We start from the raw sequence: 18562 nt of genomic DNA, 5'->3' as shown, positions 1-18562 counted from the left end.
ACTGACATGGTAAATACATTCATATTATTTAATTTGAGAGATTGATTTGTTTTTTGTGTATAAACAAGTAGTTTTTTGTCATTTCTTACTATTTATTTTTATGTGAAAAGATGAGTCATGCTAGCTAGCGTAGTGAGCTAATCACTAGGTAATACATGTAGCCCTGCTGATAGATACACTGCTTAAGGATTAAAAATGATACAAAAACTAAGTGTTTTCTGATTCATTTTACATAAATCTTCAAATTAAGACACAAAAAAGGTTTGGTTTTGTGAAATATTTTCAAAAAATGTCTTTTTCCCAAGGTGGGCTTAAATGGTACAGTGACCCAAAAAAACAGCTAGCGTAAGCTAACTTTGAACAAGAATTCCTTGATAATTCAGAAGGTTTGGCTAAAGAAGGATGGCAAGTTTTACAGCATATTTAGGCTACAGACATTTCTTTATACATTTGTTTCATTTTGGTGAGAAAATATTATCTTTATTTCCCTGGAAGTCACTTGTAGAACCATTTAAGCCCAGTGTGTTCCATTTAAGCCCACCTTATGTGTTTCAATAGGAAATAATGAAATTTTTGATAGCTTTCCACTGTAATCCTGTGTTGGATGTTGTTATACTAACTTCATTAACACAAGTACATCACAGATTACACACTGCCCAGAACAATTGTTATGTCTGTTAATTTTGCATAATAATTTGTTTACAGTGAGAAAAATGCCAACAAAAAGGAAGAATTACAGCAACTGTCCTAAAACCATCATTGTTACAACTCAAACATTAAATCCAAGTTCAATAAGATATTGTTGATGCACTGTAATGTCATTTAATACTTTTAAAAACAAATACATTTTCTTATTTTGTCAATATTAAATCAAATTTTGTAAATATTAAATAAAATGATCAATGAAATGTTAAATACTGAAGCCAATAAAAATTAGTTTTAGGCCTACTTAGTCATGTTTGTGGTGGTCCATTTTTACAAGCCAAACATTGAATCCAAGTTAAAAAAAAATCAATTTGGTTAACATGTATAACATGTTACTGAATGAATATGTGTTTACTACCTGAAAAATATAATATTTTTTTATATTTCTGTCAATAAATGTGGTTGTGGGCTTATTTGGAACACATGGGCTTAAATGGTACTTAGGTACCAATTTAGCCCATGCCACACTTTTGACTTTATTCATAAAATGTCATTAATTTGTTCTTTAAAATATGCATAAGTACATAAATGTACTTTCAAATGAGAGATTAATTCTTCATTTTAACAAATGATGATGTTGATAAACCATCTCTGTATCTATGAAAAATATGTGAACTTATATTTTGGTGGGCTTAATGGGTACACTTACTTTAAGTAACAATAACTTGTAACATTATGTAAAATGCAGTCATTCTTTTAGTTGCATGGTTGATTTATTGTCCCCCATGCTAAAGTTTGTCTTATTTGGGAAATATTTTGACTAAGAAGGGTTATTTATTTTATTACTATTTCTTTTTGATGGAACTCACAGAAGACTACTTCTGTTCGCAACCTCGGCTTCATCATGAACTCCACTCTCTCATTCAAAATGCACATAATTCACATCGCCAAAACATCCTTTTTCCATCTCCGCAATATCGCCCGTCTCCGCCCCTCCCTCTCACAACCCGCTGGTGAAATTCTCATCCATGCATTCATCACCTCCAGACTCAATTACTGCAATAGCCTCCTGTATGGTCTCCCCTTCACCCATCTCCAAAAAATGCAATATATCCAGAATTCTGCCGCCCGCCTCCTCACTCGCACCCACTCCAGAGACAACATCACCCCCATTCTCAAACAACTCCACTGGCTCCCCATACCATACCGCATCCAATACAAGATCCTCCTCATCACCTACAAGTCCCTCCATAACCTGGCCCCTCCCTATCTCACCGATCTCCTTCAGCAGCACTGCCCCACCCACTGCCTCAGATCAGCCAACACCAACCTCCTCACTCCCACCACCAGGACAAAGCACCGGACCTTGGGGGAACGAGCCTTCGCTGCAGCCGCCCCCACCCTATGGAATTCACTCCCACACAACATCAGGAACTCAGGCTCAATACAAAACTTCAAATCACTACTCAAAACTCACCTGTTCAAACTTGCATTTTCTTGAGCCCCTTTGTTCCTTTGTTTTGTTTGTAAAGCGTCTTCGAGTGTCCAAAAAAGCGCTATTTAAGTGTGATGTATTATTATTATTATTATTACTCACACTATGTTTTATGTTTTTATGTTAAAAAAAAAATTACAGTATTCAACATATTTAAAGTCATAGAACTGGTGCTTGATCATCTAAAAAAAATATAGTTTTATGTCAGGCATTGTGTAAAATTCTTGCTATTTTGAGAATTAAAGGATTTAGTCTAGTTTTTGGAAAAAAAATACAATGCAGTTATATCAATCATGGGTAAAAAAAAATAGTATGATTTATTTTTTTCTAATTTCAAAGCCAAAGTGGTACCGAATGAGGAGCCATTTGGGGGCAGAAAGTGCCGGTGTTATCGCCCTACTGGTTTCCACTGGTGTCCTTGAACAGTGTTCCTGTAGATGAGCAAAAACGGTTATTTTCAGTGTTCTAACCATGTTCCCGGGGTCTCTGTCAAAGTGTATAAAAGGTTAATAATGTGTAGTGTTGTGGGGGGGGTACAGTGTTTAATCTAGCCGTAGTGTGGAGAAAAAAAGAGTTTGTTGACAACAACTCAGAGGAACCAGTTGTTTTATATCAGCCAAGCCCAAATGATTCCTTCCTGCTGACATAGTCGATTGATACGCGTCAGGTGAGCATTATCGTTGTGATCGTTGTAGCTCACAGGGTTACACAGGGAGCTTTGGTCTTTTGGGGAGTTAACTCTCGTGGGATTGAGACCACCTTTACTCGTGTGTACAAAAGCATTATTTTCCCATTTTTGATCTTTAGTTGGCAACTGTGACGCACTACTCGACTATTCCAACATTTTAGCTGCAATAGATAGGAGATGCGACTTGTAAATCGCCGTCAATATGTTTATGAATGTGTGTTGAATCTGTGACTGCAGCGGAAGTCATTAGGTAAACACACCAACAGCTGGATCATGGAAACCAGTTAGCGTGGAAATTAGTAGGGCGATAACACCGGCTTTCCTTGTTGACCTGAACCATATGATCCGGATCTCTGAAAAAAGCAGAAATCGGAATCCTTCAATTTTCAACCCCCATACATTAGGGGCAGCACGATTACACACAGGGCCGTTTCTGGGCATAGGCAATATAGGCGGTTGCCTTGGGCGCCATGGTGAGGGGGGCGCTGTCATGAGCCCTGAACATTTTGAAAAGTCCACCAATGTAACAGATCATCAACTCCTGCACTCCTCCAACCTCTGTGCCCCTCGTTCATGAAACGGTCTAGCCTCACCTCGCCACTCTCTGTCTCTCTCTCTCCATGTGTGGCCCCGGCACACGCACACTTGGAGCCCAGCAAGACATTAAGAGAAAAAAAGTTCTCTTTTTCCTCATTCACACAGCGCTTAACGGACAGGATGTAGAGATAGAGTCCTGCGTCGGACAGCTAACACGATACTGACCATCCACGTAATGCACAGAATGACAGAAGCTTTGTTCAGTTTAAGAAATTATTACAATATTGCGTTCACTTAAGCACTGCCCTTGACATATAAGGTTTTTCACTGTTCTAGTCAAAGTTTTCTCACTGAAAGGAGCATGAAAGAAAACACTCACATCCTCACAGGCCATAACGTTCAAAAAACACTATAACAGCTGACAGCGCGGACTCATTTAACCTCAGGTTATATTAATAAGAGTTACACTGGGGGCATATTTACAGACTTTATGTACACATCCTTTGTTTTTAAGCTGTAGGTGGAACTATTTTCCTGATCATTGTGTGCGAGTGCCAAAAAGCGCAGCGCATTCCAGTCAAATCCTACAGAGAGTTAACCTTGCAAAGCAGATGGAGACGCCCGTTTCATTTTTCACTGGCGAATCCATCTTGCAAAGCTCCCATCTGAACCGTTTGGGCCTGGGTAGAAAGTGACAGGACCAATCAGCAACGAGGGGCAGTACTTTCAGGTGCAGCAGAGTCGTGACGTAAACAAGCAGCAGCATGAGCTGGTACAGTTATGGAGGAAGAGATTAGCGTGGATGCTGCTAAAGCACCAGTTTTATCAGAACTCGACAAATTAATCTGTTAAAAGAAGAACAAAGAATAGCAGTGAGTTGTTCAAAAACGACAAAAGTCGAGTACTTACATGTCTATAGTCGCCATGTTTCACGTTTTCCCTCAGTAGCTGTGCACGTGCAGCTCGATAGCAGCTACATCAAGTGTTTTGTTGCTCTCATTGGCCCGTAAAAATGTGATGGACAGATGTACATCCAATTACACTCCGAGCTTTTTAAAATCTTCTGCCTTTTCCCAAATGTTTCCTATTGAAGCTTTCCCAGATGGATGTGTGAAACAAATCCATCTGGCATATCAGGTTAACAGAGAGTTTGTTTTTACTCTGTTTGCCCCTTTCTGTTCCTGTCCTTGTCCATAAAATAAACGCTTTATGAAAAGAGGCCAATTTTTATGGATAGAAAGGATTTCCACCCAAATAACAGTGTGATGGCTCAGTATCTCTGTGTCAGCTCCTTCATGAAGCACATCAGAGCAGTGGAGACACTCATACTGTATGTCTGCAGCGCTATGAAGAGCATTAAAGCTTCTGTGTGCATTTAAGGAATTTTACTGTGCCTTGTTTACTAACTTACACAGTGTTAGTGCAAGCAAAAATTAAAGGAGACATATTATGCAAAAATCAATTTTTCAGGCTTTTCTAACACAAATATGTGCCCCTGGCCTGTCCACAATCCCCTCAAATACCAGAAAAATCCATTCCCTTTCTCTCTCTCTTTCTCCACCTTTCAGAAAATGTGTGCTGAAACAAGCCATTCTCAGATTTTGCTTCTGGTGACCTCACCAGGTGCGTAAGCAGCCGCCCCCAGGTTTGGTTGGCCCTACCCCACTTGGAGCAAAGTTCCGCCCTCCTCTACTAATCTTCTCAGCTACCAGCTGAGATGCTGGATGGTTCAGTGGGTTATCCTGCTGACTACGGTCTGGGAGGTTGATGGTTCAAATCCAGTCAGGTCCTAAACTTTGGATAAAAATGTCTGTAGCAACAGGAGTGCTGCATCCATTTCCTGAGAGGGGTGTGGTCAGGGGCAGAGTCAAACAGCTAATTACCATTTAAAGCCACAGACACAGAAATGGCTCGTTCTGAGAAGGGCTGAAACAGAGGGGGTTTTAGACATACAATGCAACAAACTTCACAGGCATGTTATGGGGACCTCTGAGATCAATATAAACTTAAAAGGGTAAAATATGTCTCCTTTAAATTCAGACCTAATCCCAATGCAGCCCTCTAACTTGGTTCTTTTAGTAGGACGAACAGGATAATTCTCGTTAAAAAACTAGTGCAGGTGCTCTTGAAATATGTCTCTAATTAATTTCCTCATGTGTTTATAACCCTACGTTTCTGACACTGTGCTGATTGATGTGTAAATCCTGTGTGGTGGATAAGTTTATGTCAGAGGTGAAGCCATGGGGTGGCTTGTGGGGTCTATGCCCCTAAATGCCCCTAATGTTTTCTCAAAAGCCCTACATCTTTAACTTTGGTATAAGTACATTATCTCTGATTACTGATGAATGTAAAAAGAACTATCTTGGATTTTGATAAACAGATTGACCCTTCTGATCACAATATGGCCACTAGAGACCACTGTAGCTTCAGTTAATGGTGGCAGCCTTCCTCTCTGACCCTTCACAGGATGTAAACAATGAGAAGGACGGAGGTGGCTAACGGCTACTGTGTTAGCGTATAGTAGGAAGACCGCGCACAGTATGACAGTTTTCCAAAGTAGTAAATGGAAATAAAGTGGTATGTGGGCTGTCAAGGGTTAAGCTAACGTATGACTACTCACCCGAAGTGAAAAGAGGCCAAATATCAAAGCACGATATTAATATGCAAAGAGGAACGAAGGTGGGCGGTGCTAGCTTTCAATGCTAGCCAGCCCCTTATCAGGCTAAAGTCACACACACTCTTCTTTGCATTCTCTCGTCTTCAGACTAGTTTTGACTCTTTTAAATAAAGATTTACACTTAATCTACTAGGTAATTATACCGCTAAGAACATCCCCAACTAATACTAGCTCAGTTACACAGACTGTCTCGTGTTCGACTGCGGTGTGTTCATGGTCTACCGCAAACTGTAGGATGGATTTGGATCGGCGCCGTCAGTCAGATATCTGATCTATTAATTACGTCCACACCGGACCCGATACTAATATTGGTTCAGATCGGTCCCATCCCTAAAGTTAATGCATTAATATTGCATTAACTCAAATTACTTTTAACACACGATTAATGCATGCACGTTCTGTGTGACCCTCGACCCATCCCGTAGATCAGGAAGCGGCGCTGTGATGCAGTGCAAGCGAGCAGAAATGGATACAGGACAGAGGCTTTTGAATGGCAGGTTCAACTTTCAGATCATGTCAGATAAAACTGAAGTTATTTTCTCCTACTGTCGATATGAACTGAGTTACCAGGAGTTCGTAGAGTCTTGAACAGCCCGTACCACTCGCTGGCCATGCACACCGCTAATGCAGAGCCGCCCCCTCCATGCTGGATTTGTTTACAACGCAGATGCTCACACAACTCTGCAAGCAGGGATGGACTCGCTTTTAAGCATACCAGGCATTTCTTGGTGGGTGGACGCACTTTTGGGCCAGCATGATTTATTCATTTATTCATATCTGCTATGAACCGGCACTACAGCTGCACTGACACTTTCTATTGACTGCTGACTGGTCCGATCATGTCTCCTAGAGGTCCGTTTCCCTCTCACATCCACATTCCGCTCCTGCTTGAAAGTGAAAGTTTTTGGAGAAAATGAAACTAATGCGCTGAAATGATTGACTGGAACTGCAAATAAATGCCAAATTAAAAAAAAAAACAGTCAATCAAGATGCAGCAAAAGTTTTAAAGACAGCAGACCCTATAGGAGACTGTCTGACCCTGGTGATACAGCTATCATGAGGAGGAGGAGGAGACAGAGCAGCGCAGGCTGGTGTGTAACAGGAGCAGAGGTGTTAAAGGTGAGCCTGAGAGTGAAGTGTTTTAATGTTTTTTGGAATTCCGTTTTTTAACCTTTCCACTAATTTTACTAGAAAAAAAGAGAGTCTTGTTTATATAAATGAATCAAATGTTCACTAATTAAATAGAAATAACCTTAAATGTATTGAATAAGGGCCACAGTTGGCCCAGGAGCCATTGTTTGGATAACCCTGATATAAAATAATTATAACCAGTGTAACAGTCACATATATCCAACATTTCAAGACACATTCACGTGTATAATCACATCCTAACTGATGTTTATAATGCAAATGAAGAAATCCTTCTGTTCTTCCATCACAGACAGTTATAGTAACTTAATAAGAAGGTCACATTAAAGTTAAATGGTTAAAAGTAAACCTGTTACCTAAACTTGTATTTACTCTCATAGTCCATGCAGTTTGATGCTGCATTGTTCTTCTCCAGACTGTAACGGTTCTCTCCTCATCTCTCCTCATCTCTCTCCCTCCTCACTGTCTGTCCGTCTGCCTCATATCAGACCGCTACATTAATCCAGACACGTGTTGGCTCGTTAAGCAACCAAAAGGAACTACAGTATCTACAAGATGAATTATTTAGCTGTTACTCGAATTTAACATCATTTAGACTGTGGGACTTCATAAAATCTCGAGTCCATCCGACTTGATTTTCAGCCTTCGAAGGGTGAGCGGTGAGGTGAGGCACACTAACTCAAGGCATGGATGAGTTTTCTTGAAGGTGCAACTTTTAAGTCCCACAGTACTGGCCCGTATGGGGCTACGTGATGTTTGCCGGTGTTGTGTGTAGCCACTTTGACATGCTGTTATTGTTTAAGAGGGGGCGGGGTGAGTGAGGGACAAGTTGTGCCCTGCTTTACTGTTCCCCCGGGGACATATTCCTCAGATATACGTTCCTCTTTCTAAAAAAAAACACAGCATTAAGACCCTGCCGATACCCTGGAAAAGCAGCTTCAAATGTGTGTTTATTGGCATTACTCCAATAAATCTACTGGACTGATGACAGTAATTTCTTACTGTCAGCATTTCTTTTACATTTCGTCATTTTTTTAATTCGAAAACAAAAAGATGATAAATGATTGCAGACATTTTAAAGTAATAACTTGATTTTCATCTTGAGCAGGGCAGATGTGTCTACCTTATCACATCAGAACAGTGAAACACCATTAAGCCTGTTTCAGACTGGGAGTGTGACGCGTGCGTCTTGACCGCGACACGCATGGATTTTCAGTTTAATTGCATGTTAACAAGTCAGGGCTTTCAGATTGCCAGCATGAGCACGGCGGCTCACACAGCTCAGGCACGGAGAGTTCAGAGATTTGAAGTCTCGCCTATTTTTTCCGTGCACCGCGTGCGGCTGGTGACCGTATTAGACAGGAAAATGAAAGAGAGCCATATTTACATCGTTGTGCCAAATATGCACATAAAATATGTTTACAGTGTGTTTCTTGATAACCCTGAGGAAGGCCACAAGCTTAAATGCGCCTGTTTGATAAAGTTGTTCTCTAAAGATCTACTATTAGTGAAACTTTCTGTCTCCACACTAGTAGAATATGTCACAGGAAAGATAAACACCGTTTGAGTGCTTTTCTGGTTTGTACTTTTCAAAGTAAAAGCCCGGTTTAGTATTTCTGTAGAGAAACTCTGTTCACTTATACAGAATGATTTTATTTTGAATAGTTCCCAACAAACTTCCTCAATACGCTAAATCAATAAGCATGTAGGGGGGTTTATTCAGGTAAAAGTCATGAGGAAGGACAGGGCTTTGAGAGCAGGAAAATGCAGCTGACAGGCAGCAAACTCACGCCCTGTGTGAAAGCCGCACCGGCAGGAGCCGGAGCTGACACGCACGACACACGCAAGCAGCAAAACCTGCTCCCAGTCTGAAACAGCCGTTAGATGTGTCTGTGCCTTACTGCTGAGCTCTCAACAGAGACTTCACTCCTCCCAGTGATCTGTAGTCTGATTCTCTAACTCTATTTCATCTCTCTTTCTGTATCATCCCATTCTGAGTCCTCTTTGTGTAAAGGGATGATTGTGAGCCTTTGTTTCCCCCATGTCAGACTGAAATTCTCTGCTTTAGTGTGAAAGATCAGGAATGATCTTTGAGGAATTTAAACTTTACTGACCATGCTCTTTATGTACATGTGTGATGATTAGATCTGTTGTTCTGTGTTAAGCTGATGAGAACAGAGGAGTAACCTCTCGAAGTCTGAAGTTTAGGGGTGGGACAAAAAATCGATACACTGAAATATCACGATACTTCCTGGCGCGATATTGTATCAATATTTTAAGATACAGTATCGATATTTAATTAATTAGCTAATTATTCACTTTGTTGGTGCGGTAGTTTGTGGTGTAATTTCACCCCCTGACCGCTAGCTGGCGCCAGGCATCGCCAGCTGGCAGTTGACTCTTGCCTCTTCTCTCTTGAGACAACGAGATCACACGAGACTTCCGGTCTGTGTGAGCCGGTTGCTTGTACCTACCCAGCAGAGCGACTTCTGCCGTATTCATAGTGGATGTGTAGACTTATTTTGGCTTCCAAAACATTAACAACAGCACAGACTTAGACAGGAGTTAGACAGTTGTTTGCAAGATATGCCACGCCAGAGTAAAATACTGAGACAACACAACGAAACTACTAGTTAGGCATCATCGCGTTAGCGCTACAGCTAGCGGCTAACGTCAACAAACAAGCCCTTTGAAGCTACCGCTGGTCTCTACTCATGCAACCATAATCACAGTCGTATTATTTGTAAGGACCTGTCCCGTGTAGTGTCGTTAAGAATGACAGCTTCGGTAACACAAGAAAGAAATACTGGCCTGTCACGTCATGCCCTCCGCAAAACACAGTCCATCAGTCATAAAGCTGGACGTGACGATCAGCTCGTCTCCCATAATCTCCCTCCGCAAACACATTATGTGATGACATAAAAAACTGATAAAATATGAAATATAAAGGATTGGAGTACATTCACTCTATAATAATTTATTCCCCTTTTCTTAAAAAAAAAAAAAAAATCACGGAAGCATTTTAATTCAGTTCAACAAATGGGGAAAATCCTCATCTTCAGATTGAACAAAGATAGGTAAAATGCGAGATTATGCAGGACTATATATTTTTTAAATAGCTTAATTCTACATTGTTAAATTCGATATTAACTTAAAATTACATAATAAGTTATACATATATACTACACACATATGTATAGACTTTATGCACTTCATATTCAGTATTTAGCTCAGTCTGTGTCAAATTCTGTGAAATTGATACTAAACTGTTGTGAATAAACTGAGAAATCTTGCACTTGACCATTTTATAACTATTTTGTATTCTCTAGTTAGACATATTTTGTGATGTATCGTTATACACATGTGATGTGTATTTTTCCTAATATAGTCTGTAGGCATCATGATCATTCATCTTTTTCACTGGTGTTTAAAAAGCTAACAAAAGATTGCAAAAATCGGCAATATTGTAGAATCACAACTTAAATCGAATCGGCACCTAAAAAAAATCGTAAAAAATCGAATCGGGAGAAAAGTGAATCGTCCCAGCCCTACTGAAGTTAGACACTACATTGTGGTTTTATTCTGTAATGTTACATTAAGGTCAGTATCTCCATCTGTTGTCCTTGTTAGGCTTGAGTTTACCATGTTAAGCTCTCAGCATATTTTTGGAGCATTCAGTATCTTTGATCTTAGTCTAGAGAACTTTCTGGACTTTATCTGTTGTTTTGAGTTGTTGACATGAACAAACATTTGCATAAAGAAAGCATTTTTGTCCATTTGTCTAGATTAGGGTATTTAAATCTTGAGAAATAGTCCTGTCAGATACATTTTCAACAGAAAGAAAAAGTGTGATTAATTTTCGATTAATTTTCTAGTTAACTATTAGTTAACTAATAGTTAACTAATTAGTCTAGTTAACTAAAAGTGATTAACAATTTTAATCTATTGAAAGCCCTACTATTAATATTTCTGCATTTTTTAAGAAATATGCATTTTTAACCACACATTTGGCAGGGCAGGTGGCAAATTGTAAGTTTGCCTAGGGCACCAAAATGGCTAGAACCGGCCCTGATTACATACACCCCCAAAAAGTAACTTTGCCAGAACACATAATCCAGTCAGGCATTTCAACAGGCATTCCAGATAGATGTGGTCAGCCATAGGTTTTAACCTTTTAGTAAAATAATTCATCTATTGTTGGTGACAGTGATACAATACTCCCTAATATGAATATTCGAGCTGCAAAAGATTTGAGATACAACTTGGAAGTCGTCTTAAATATGTTTACGATCGTGTGTTCAATCATGTGACAGAAGCAGGGACAACTCCTGCTGTCAAGTTGCACTGACAGCTGGATTACGGCAAACCAGTGTGCGTAGAAGTCATATGTCTACAACAACGGGAGCACGCCTCGAAGTCTGCGAGTTCGTGTGTTTGCCGAAATCCAGGGAATTTCCATATCACTACTGTTATATTTTCCTATCCTCCAGCTCAAAGGAAACAACGATAGGGAGCGGGTAGCCAAATGTTTCCACTTTTCGATCATATCTTTATTGCCTCTTATAGCTACTGGGTCAAATGATGAAAATAGCTGGTAAAGAGTTTTATATTTACTCTGGTGAACGCACATTATTCCATAGCCTACCTTTTGGATCAAAGGGAACTTCTTTACCGCTCATGCTGTGACGTTGGAAGACACTAATCTCTCCGTCGGCAACACACGGACCTGCACTTTGTCACTGTAACTGCCGCTTCTCCTGCGTCTGATTCCTCTTCTTCCTCTGGAGTCTTCTTCTTCTTGTAGTTTAATGGCGGTTGGCAACCATCGTTAAGGTGCATTACCGCCACCTACTATGCTGGAGCGGGAACCAGAGCCCCTTGTGCTAGGTACAAAATACATAGAGAATAACTAAGGAGGTTCGAAGAAAAAAAAAAAAAAAAAATATATATATATATATATATATATATAGATAGATAGATATAGATATAGATATATACATATCTATATATCTACATATATATATATATATATATATATATATCTATAGATATAGATATATATATATATATACATATTCTCTTGACTAATACAGTTTCTTTTAAAAAGTCAAACAAAGCTTTAGATATACTCTCTCATTATTTAATGTTCTCCTTTTGGTTTTCCAGCAGACTAGACGAAACCAAGCGTATCGCTGCACTCACCTGGTCTCTACCGCGAATTTTTCAGACGTCTCAGATTCTCACATATTGTACAGGTGCATTTCAATAAATTTGAATATCATCAAAACGTTAATTTGTTACAGTAATTCAATACACAAAGTAAAACTCACATATTGCAGCGATTCATTACACACTGACTGCTATATTTCCAGTATTTCTTTCATTTGATATGATGATTATGATTACAGTTAATGAAAACCCAAAATCTGGTGTCTCAGAAAGTTTGAATATTACTTAAAACCAATTCAAAAATGTTTTTTTAACACACAAATTTCGTACTACAGAAATGAAAGAACATATTGGAATACCCCCTGGTCATACTTTTTAGTATGTCTGCTATGGAGCTATGAAGCCCACCCAGTTACAAATGTTTGTGGGCTCTATGCAAAGTTCTTCCTGCAGGCCTATTAAAATGTTGTTGATGATCAAAATAGGAGAGGATAGGATCGAATGTTCCACACCAACATTGAAAAGCATAGGAAGGCCAGAGAGCATAGAAATAGGTCTTTTGGTTGTGCTGTTGTTCGTGTTGGTGTGTGGGCCTACAAAATTGTACACTCCGGAGCAGATGATGGCACTAGTGCGCTAATAGGCGGGAAGCATTCTGTTGAAATGAGAAGAACAAAACCAAGAAGAAGAAGACCGGCCAAAATCCATATTCAGAACGGGCAGGAAGAGGTTGTCATTTGTACTTCATAACTTCTCTGTTAATGGCATGCTCAGCGCAACTCGGCGACCCGTATTTGCGCGTGTAATCAAAAGTGCTGCCACATCTTTGATTTATTTCTACGATGGCCGTAACTCCTGCATTTACAAAATTGTTAGTGTTTACTGTTGCCACAGTACTAGCTATTTTTCTGCTGCGGCACTGGATGGCCACAAAGGACTACGTTTTCAACAAAGAGGACATCGCCAAATTGGCCAAACAGTATGCAGGTGGGTTGTTGAAACAGCCATTATTTCTTCATGAAGTCAAGAACTCCATACATTATCTTAAACATAGTTACACGTAAATCCCCGCGAATGTTATCAACCCAAATTATCCCCTTCCTATATCTCCTCTCACAGGGCAGGACCATGAGCAGGCTTTTTCTAAAGTGGTGGTGGAACTCAGGAAAAGGTAACAGTGACCTCATTATTCACTAAAACATATTTAGTATCTATCTAATATCACAGTTGGAAGTGTTTTTTTCTATGAAATTTCTCAAGTTCATTACAACTTAAAGAAAATTTTATGTTATATTGAGCAACTGAGTGTTTTGATTGACAAAACGTCTTTATTTACAGTACTCTACCTTTTGGGAAGGGAAGCATTTAATGAACACTTTTTAATTCTAATGGAAAAAATACATTTTGATTAAGAAAGACCAAAAACAATATTTCTTATTTGAAAAGCTGTAATAATAAGGCAGGTAAGGGTTTGTTGTTCTGCTGTGTGTTAAAAAAGGGTCATTGAACCAGGTATCCTGGCCACATCCTGCCAGATGAGGACCTGCAGTGGGTGTTTGTAAATGCCGGGGGCTGGATGGGCTCCATGTGTATACTCCATGCCTCATTCACAGAGTACCTGCTGCTTTTTGGCACTGCAGTGGACACAGGAGGGCACTCAGGTAAGGAAATAAATAAGGGTTGAAATTTACTAGTATGTATAGTATTAGTAGTAGTAGTATAGTATTTATGACAAATTTTCAGACCAATTTTTGAGTTGAAATTATTTAAACAAGGGTCTGCTGAAGGTTTGTACAGCAACATCATAGTTCATTGTCAAAACTTGGGCCCAATATTGTGCATTTGACACTCTGACCTGATGTCAAGTATGTGAATCCTGACGGCTGCCAACAGGAGAGCATTTGTTCCGTGTCTTTGTATCATCATATACAAGGGTACTTATTTTTCTCCCTCTAAGGAACTGATATGTACATTTTCTTTTATTTTCTTTATGTTATCACGTGCATACATTGAGTTCTGTCTTAAGGAGAGCCAGTTCATATTGTCCTCCTCTTGACACATCCATAATTGTGTCCATATTCCAGTACAATATATTTTTTTGTATTTTCTTCTTTTACAAGCAAAAGACTGCTTCAATCACATAGAGCACTTCTTTTGTGGAGTGACTGACACTCTCTGACCCTCACCCCAGTGACCTGTGAACTCGTACACAAAAGCTAGAACTAAGACTTGAGGAAACAATGCAAATGGAGGACCTATTAGGACCTATAGACTCTTGTTTTTAGCTTCTGGTACCCCCCAGGTGGTGACAATCAAGTGCTAATCAGGAACCTGATTATCAGCACCTGTGAGCATGGGCCCTGCTACTGTGGGTAGTAGGTGTCTGCTCCAAGAATCTCCATGCCACGTTTGACTGATCTGGATAGGGCCCATGTGATTGGGCTGAAGTTTCACAAAACCAAGTTGCAGCATTATTTGGAGAGAGCCCTAGCACCATCTTGAAAGTGAAGGCCAAGTTCCATATAACTGGGGGACCTTGTCAGCACTTAGGAACCGTAAGCTGTTCCCTATAGATTTGCAGTCAAGGTTTGTTATAAGGCTTGGGTCTTTGGCGTGAGTCTTTTCCTTGAGTCTAACCGTGCGTTCACACCAAGCACGAGTAAATTTATTCGCGCGAACAAATCCCATGTAAAGTCAATGTAAAGATGCGAGTTGACGCCTGTTTGCCTCGGGCAGCGCGAATCGCGCGAAGACGCGGTGCGTGAGGCGCGATACGTGCAAATGAGGCGAATTCGCGCCGCCTGTTTGCTTCATCACATCTATGCGCGGGTTAAAAAATCTGAACTCCTGCGAATTTCTGCTCCACGATGGCCAATCAGCACAGAGATCGTCCGGCGACGTCACCGGATGTCTCCGAGGGAGGGCCGGCCCGGGATAACGCGGCTCATTCAACCCGAAAATGGAGCAGAGACCGGGGTTGTCTGTTTCTGTGTGTGCCCTGAGCTCTACCACACAACGTGCCTGTTCCACTGGCTCAGGAATAAAAGGAGCTCACTTGGAGGAAAGTGAGTGAGGAGGTTGCTCTGTAAGTTGTACAAACATCCATCTATCACTCGTTTTCTGCCACCTATTACCAAGTTAGCACCATAGTTAGCACTGCCCGAGTTAGCATAACACCGTCAGGCATGCTAATTTTCCCCTCACTGCTGGATAGTTATGTGTTTTTGTTCAGATGAGTTTTGCCGAAGTAAATGGAAGAAACAGAGGGACACGTATTTGCAGAAGAGGAGAAAGGAGACAGAGTGGAGGAGTGGGTCGGGGGCAGGGCCATCTGACCCCTTCATTACAAAGGGGGAAGAGCAGTAACATGGAAAGGGGGGTCGAGGACAGTCGGGCTGCAGAGGACTTCCAGGAAGATCAGGGCGAAGTAGCAGCATCAGGGCCAGCAGATGAGGTATAAAGTTTGTTGACAGCACACTCAGCATAGGAAATATTTAGGGAGAAATGTCTTCATAGGCTACAAATGGAAAGTTGTTTTTATGCCACTTTGTGGACAAACAAAAATATAAATAGTGTCAAAGCCGAACCTGTATACTGTGTTAATATGTACACTTTTGTATTTTATCAGAACATCATGTACTCCTCTCTGAAACACTACTACCTGCTGCTGCTTCTGCTCCTCCAGCATCTCGCCTATCCACTCCAGTTGCTGTTCCCACAGATATGTAAGTGAATAGAGCCACATCAATCAACAAATGATGGATTTGCTATTAAACTGATCAGTCTGAGCACTATAAAGAAGGAGGGAAGTAATCTATCACAGCTTTATTTAGACCAGATATTTTATAATGTAATTCATGCATGTATTTTTATCTTTGGTAGAGCTAGTGCTGCCTCTCATGTCACAACCTGATCCTTTTCTGTGTATTCCCTTAGTAGTATTCTGTGGGTAAAATATAATAATATCACTAAATACGTTGTTTCTATTACAGAGACCCCAAGGAGGAGACCCCCCGAGTGACTCCAGACAGCAGCTGACAGAGGTGGAGAGGATGTTGCTGGAGGCCCTGAGGACCTGTCCACCAGCAGCAGGAGGTGGAGAGGATGGAAAGTCTGCTTCCTTCTCAACAGAGATTGCTGCTTCAGATGAACAAATTTGTCTTCAAATTCATAGACTGATGAATAAATATAGCACTGTTCTGCTTAATCTATAACAATTGGAACCTACGGAATACTTTTGGTTTCTACAAACTGAGATAAATATCTCTGCAGGGAACAAGCCAGACTTGAATCTCCCTTCTCCTCTCCTTCTGATCCCTCTCTCTTCCATTTCATCCTCCAAGCAAGGTCCTTTGTGTTTCTGTTGCAAATTAATTTAAGTTTGTTTAAATGTTAAGTTAAATGTTTGTCCTTTATAAATTAAACTGTCTTTTAATAACAATCATAGTTGGACTTTTTAAGGTAACAAGCTCATGTTTCTCTTATTATCATGGAGTAGATATTTGATTAACATTAACACATGTCAGTGTCAACACTATGATCATTTTAAGTCTAAATATTGCTCATGTTTGGTTGGCTGGTAAATCTGGGATAACTTTCAGTCAAAAACTTCTTAATTGGAAGCCATCTTAAATTGCTATATTTTATATATTTAGCCTCTTGCCAAGGAAATTAAAAGAACAAGTACTACATTTCAGTCATAAAATCATTCACAGATTCAGCTGTCCTGATACATGTTGGTGTCTTGTTAAACCTTGATTAAAATATTTGTTATCTGAAGTAAAGAGCTACCTGTCATTAAGTTAATAATTACTCATTCTAAAGCCCAGGATCTACCTCCCTTTTCCCAGTAGATAAAGTGTGTTATTGGTATCAAGACCTTTATAGATGAGCTATTTCTGCATCTGTGCACATTACTCTGTTAAGAAAAGGCTACCAACTATTATAACTTCCTATGTGTGGTGCCTAGAGAAATGTATCTTTCAAACAAGAAATAAATCTAGTTACTGAATAGTTCTATTAACATTCATAATTTCATAATAATAATAGGACATGTATCAAAGCACTGAAACAATTTTATTATGGTGTTTATATGAAATATAAAAGTACAGGAAGTTTGCTACTGCTGAAGTTTGTTGCTATGGCTGTCTCTTTAAAGAGCTGTGGCTATGTGATGCTTTTTGTGGTACATGGTGAATCACCATGGGACTGCTCCTGCTGAGAAGTATGCCATGAGGTTTTCAGATCGCAGTGATTATATCCAGGATGATCTTGCAGACGGAGGGAACACTGAGCCAGAAGCTGCTAGCAATGCTCCTGAAGGAGTTATCAGTGGAAGAAATCTATAACACAAGAAAAACATTTAACTGAGTAGCAGAGAAAAACTGTAGATAAGAGTCACCATGAAGTAGGATCATTATATTACATGTGTACATGACTGCACATGCGTGTCCTCATGTCTTCTGCTGTAAATTGGTAATGGTGGTGTGTGAAATCTACAAGTCACTTTTATTTTTCCATTCATCTGGGTGAGATAATTTCCTGCCTCTGTTTACTTTAATGTGGTCAATGAAACTACATATGGTCATATCCACCTGAATGACCAGACAATAGCAGAAAGCAGTTTTCAGAGTTTTATGTCATACAGATTAACTTTACAAACTGAATGAAACAAAGAAAGCTGTATGAAGGTTGCTTGTCGACCCCTTGACATGTGATTTTAATTTTTAAATCACTGCATTAGGGTGTTTATGTGCTTTAAACATACATACAACAGCACACACGTGTCTGTATACATTATATATATATATATATATATATCAGTGATTCTTGAGAATTTGGATAAAACAGGTTTTGATTTTGAAAATAAAAAGCAAGTCAAATTACAAAATCTGAAGGTATATCATTATAGACGAAGGTCTTGGCTGTTCAGCAATGTATTGGTGCAACCTCCTGATTTTGTTTTTGTTTGTTTTTTTAATAAAATAGGCGTTTTCCCGGTTATTACTTTGTTTTTGTCAACACCGTCAGACACAATAAAAAGAAAATTATCTTATTTGGTCTAATATCTATTTAGAGTTTTTAAATCATTATCTGGGATTCGTAGTACACATATATGCTGTTAAATGTTGAATATTCACTTTTGTTCATTTTTTATACTGTTTCACATGTACTACTCTAAAAGATCTAACATCACACAACA

The 18562-nt window shown here is 39.6% G+C and overlaps 2 protein-coding genes across 2 annotated transcripts in view; one reads left to right on the top strand and one right to left on the bottom strand.

Moving 5' to 3' along the window:
* Window positions 1-11964, bottom strand: part of galt (galactose-1-phosphate uridylyltransferase) — a 116251-nt gene extending 104287 nt beyond the window's left edge. The window contains exon 1 of the mRNA XM_041810766.1: window positions 11837-11964. Within this exon, the coding sequence (XP_041666700.1) occupies window positions 11837-11870 (34 nt within the window). The 5' untranslated portion in view covers window positions 11871-11964. The remainder of the gene's footprint in view (window positions 1-11836) is intronic.
* A 1093-nt stretch (window positions 11965-13057) lies between these two features.
* sigmar1 (sigma non-opioid intracellular receptor 1) overlaps window positions 13058-18562 on the top strand; it is a 33842-nt gene continuing 28337 nt past the window's right edge. Inside the window, exons 1-3 of the mRNA XM_041810190.1 lie at window positions 13058-13347; window positions 13480-13531; window positions 13873-14021. Of these exons, the coding sequence (XP_041666124.1) occupies window positions 13203-13347; window positions 13480-13531; window positions 13873-14021 (346 nt within the window). The 5' untranslated portion in view covers window positions 13058-13202. The remainder of the gene's footprint in view (window positions 13348-13479; window positions 13532-13872; window positions 14022-18562) is intronic.

Source organism: Cheilinus undulatus, linkage group 17 (genome assembly GCF_018320785.1).
Source record: "Cheilinus undulatus linkage group 17, ASM1832078v1, whole genome shotgun sequence".
Classification (NCBI taxonomy): Eukaryota; Metazoa; Chordata; class Actinopteri; order Labriformes; family Labridae; genus Cheilinus; species Cheilinus undulatus.
The sequence above is the reverse complement of the archived record's forward strand: the minus strand, read 5'-3'. Positions and strand labels throughout refer to the sequence as shown.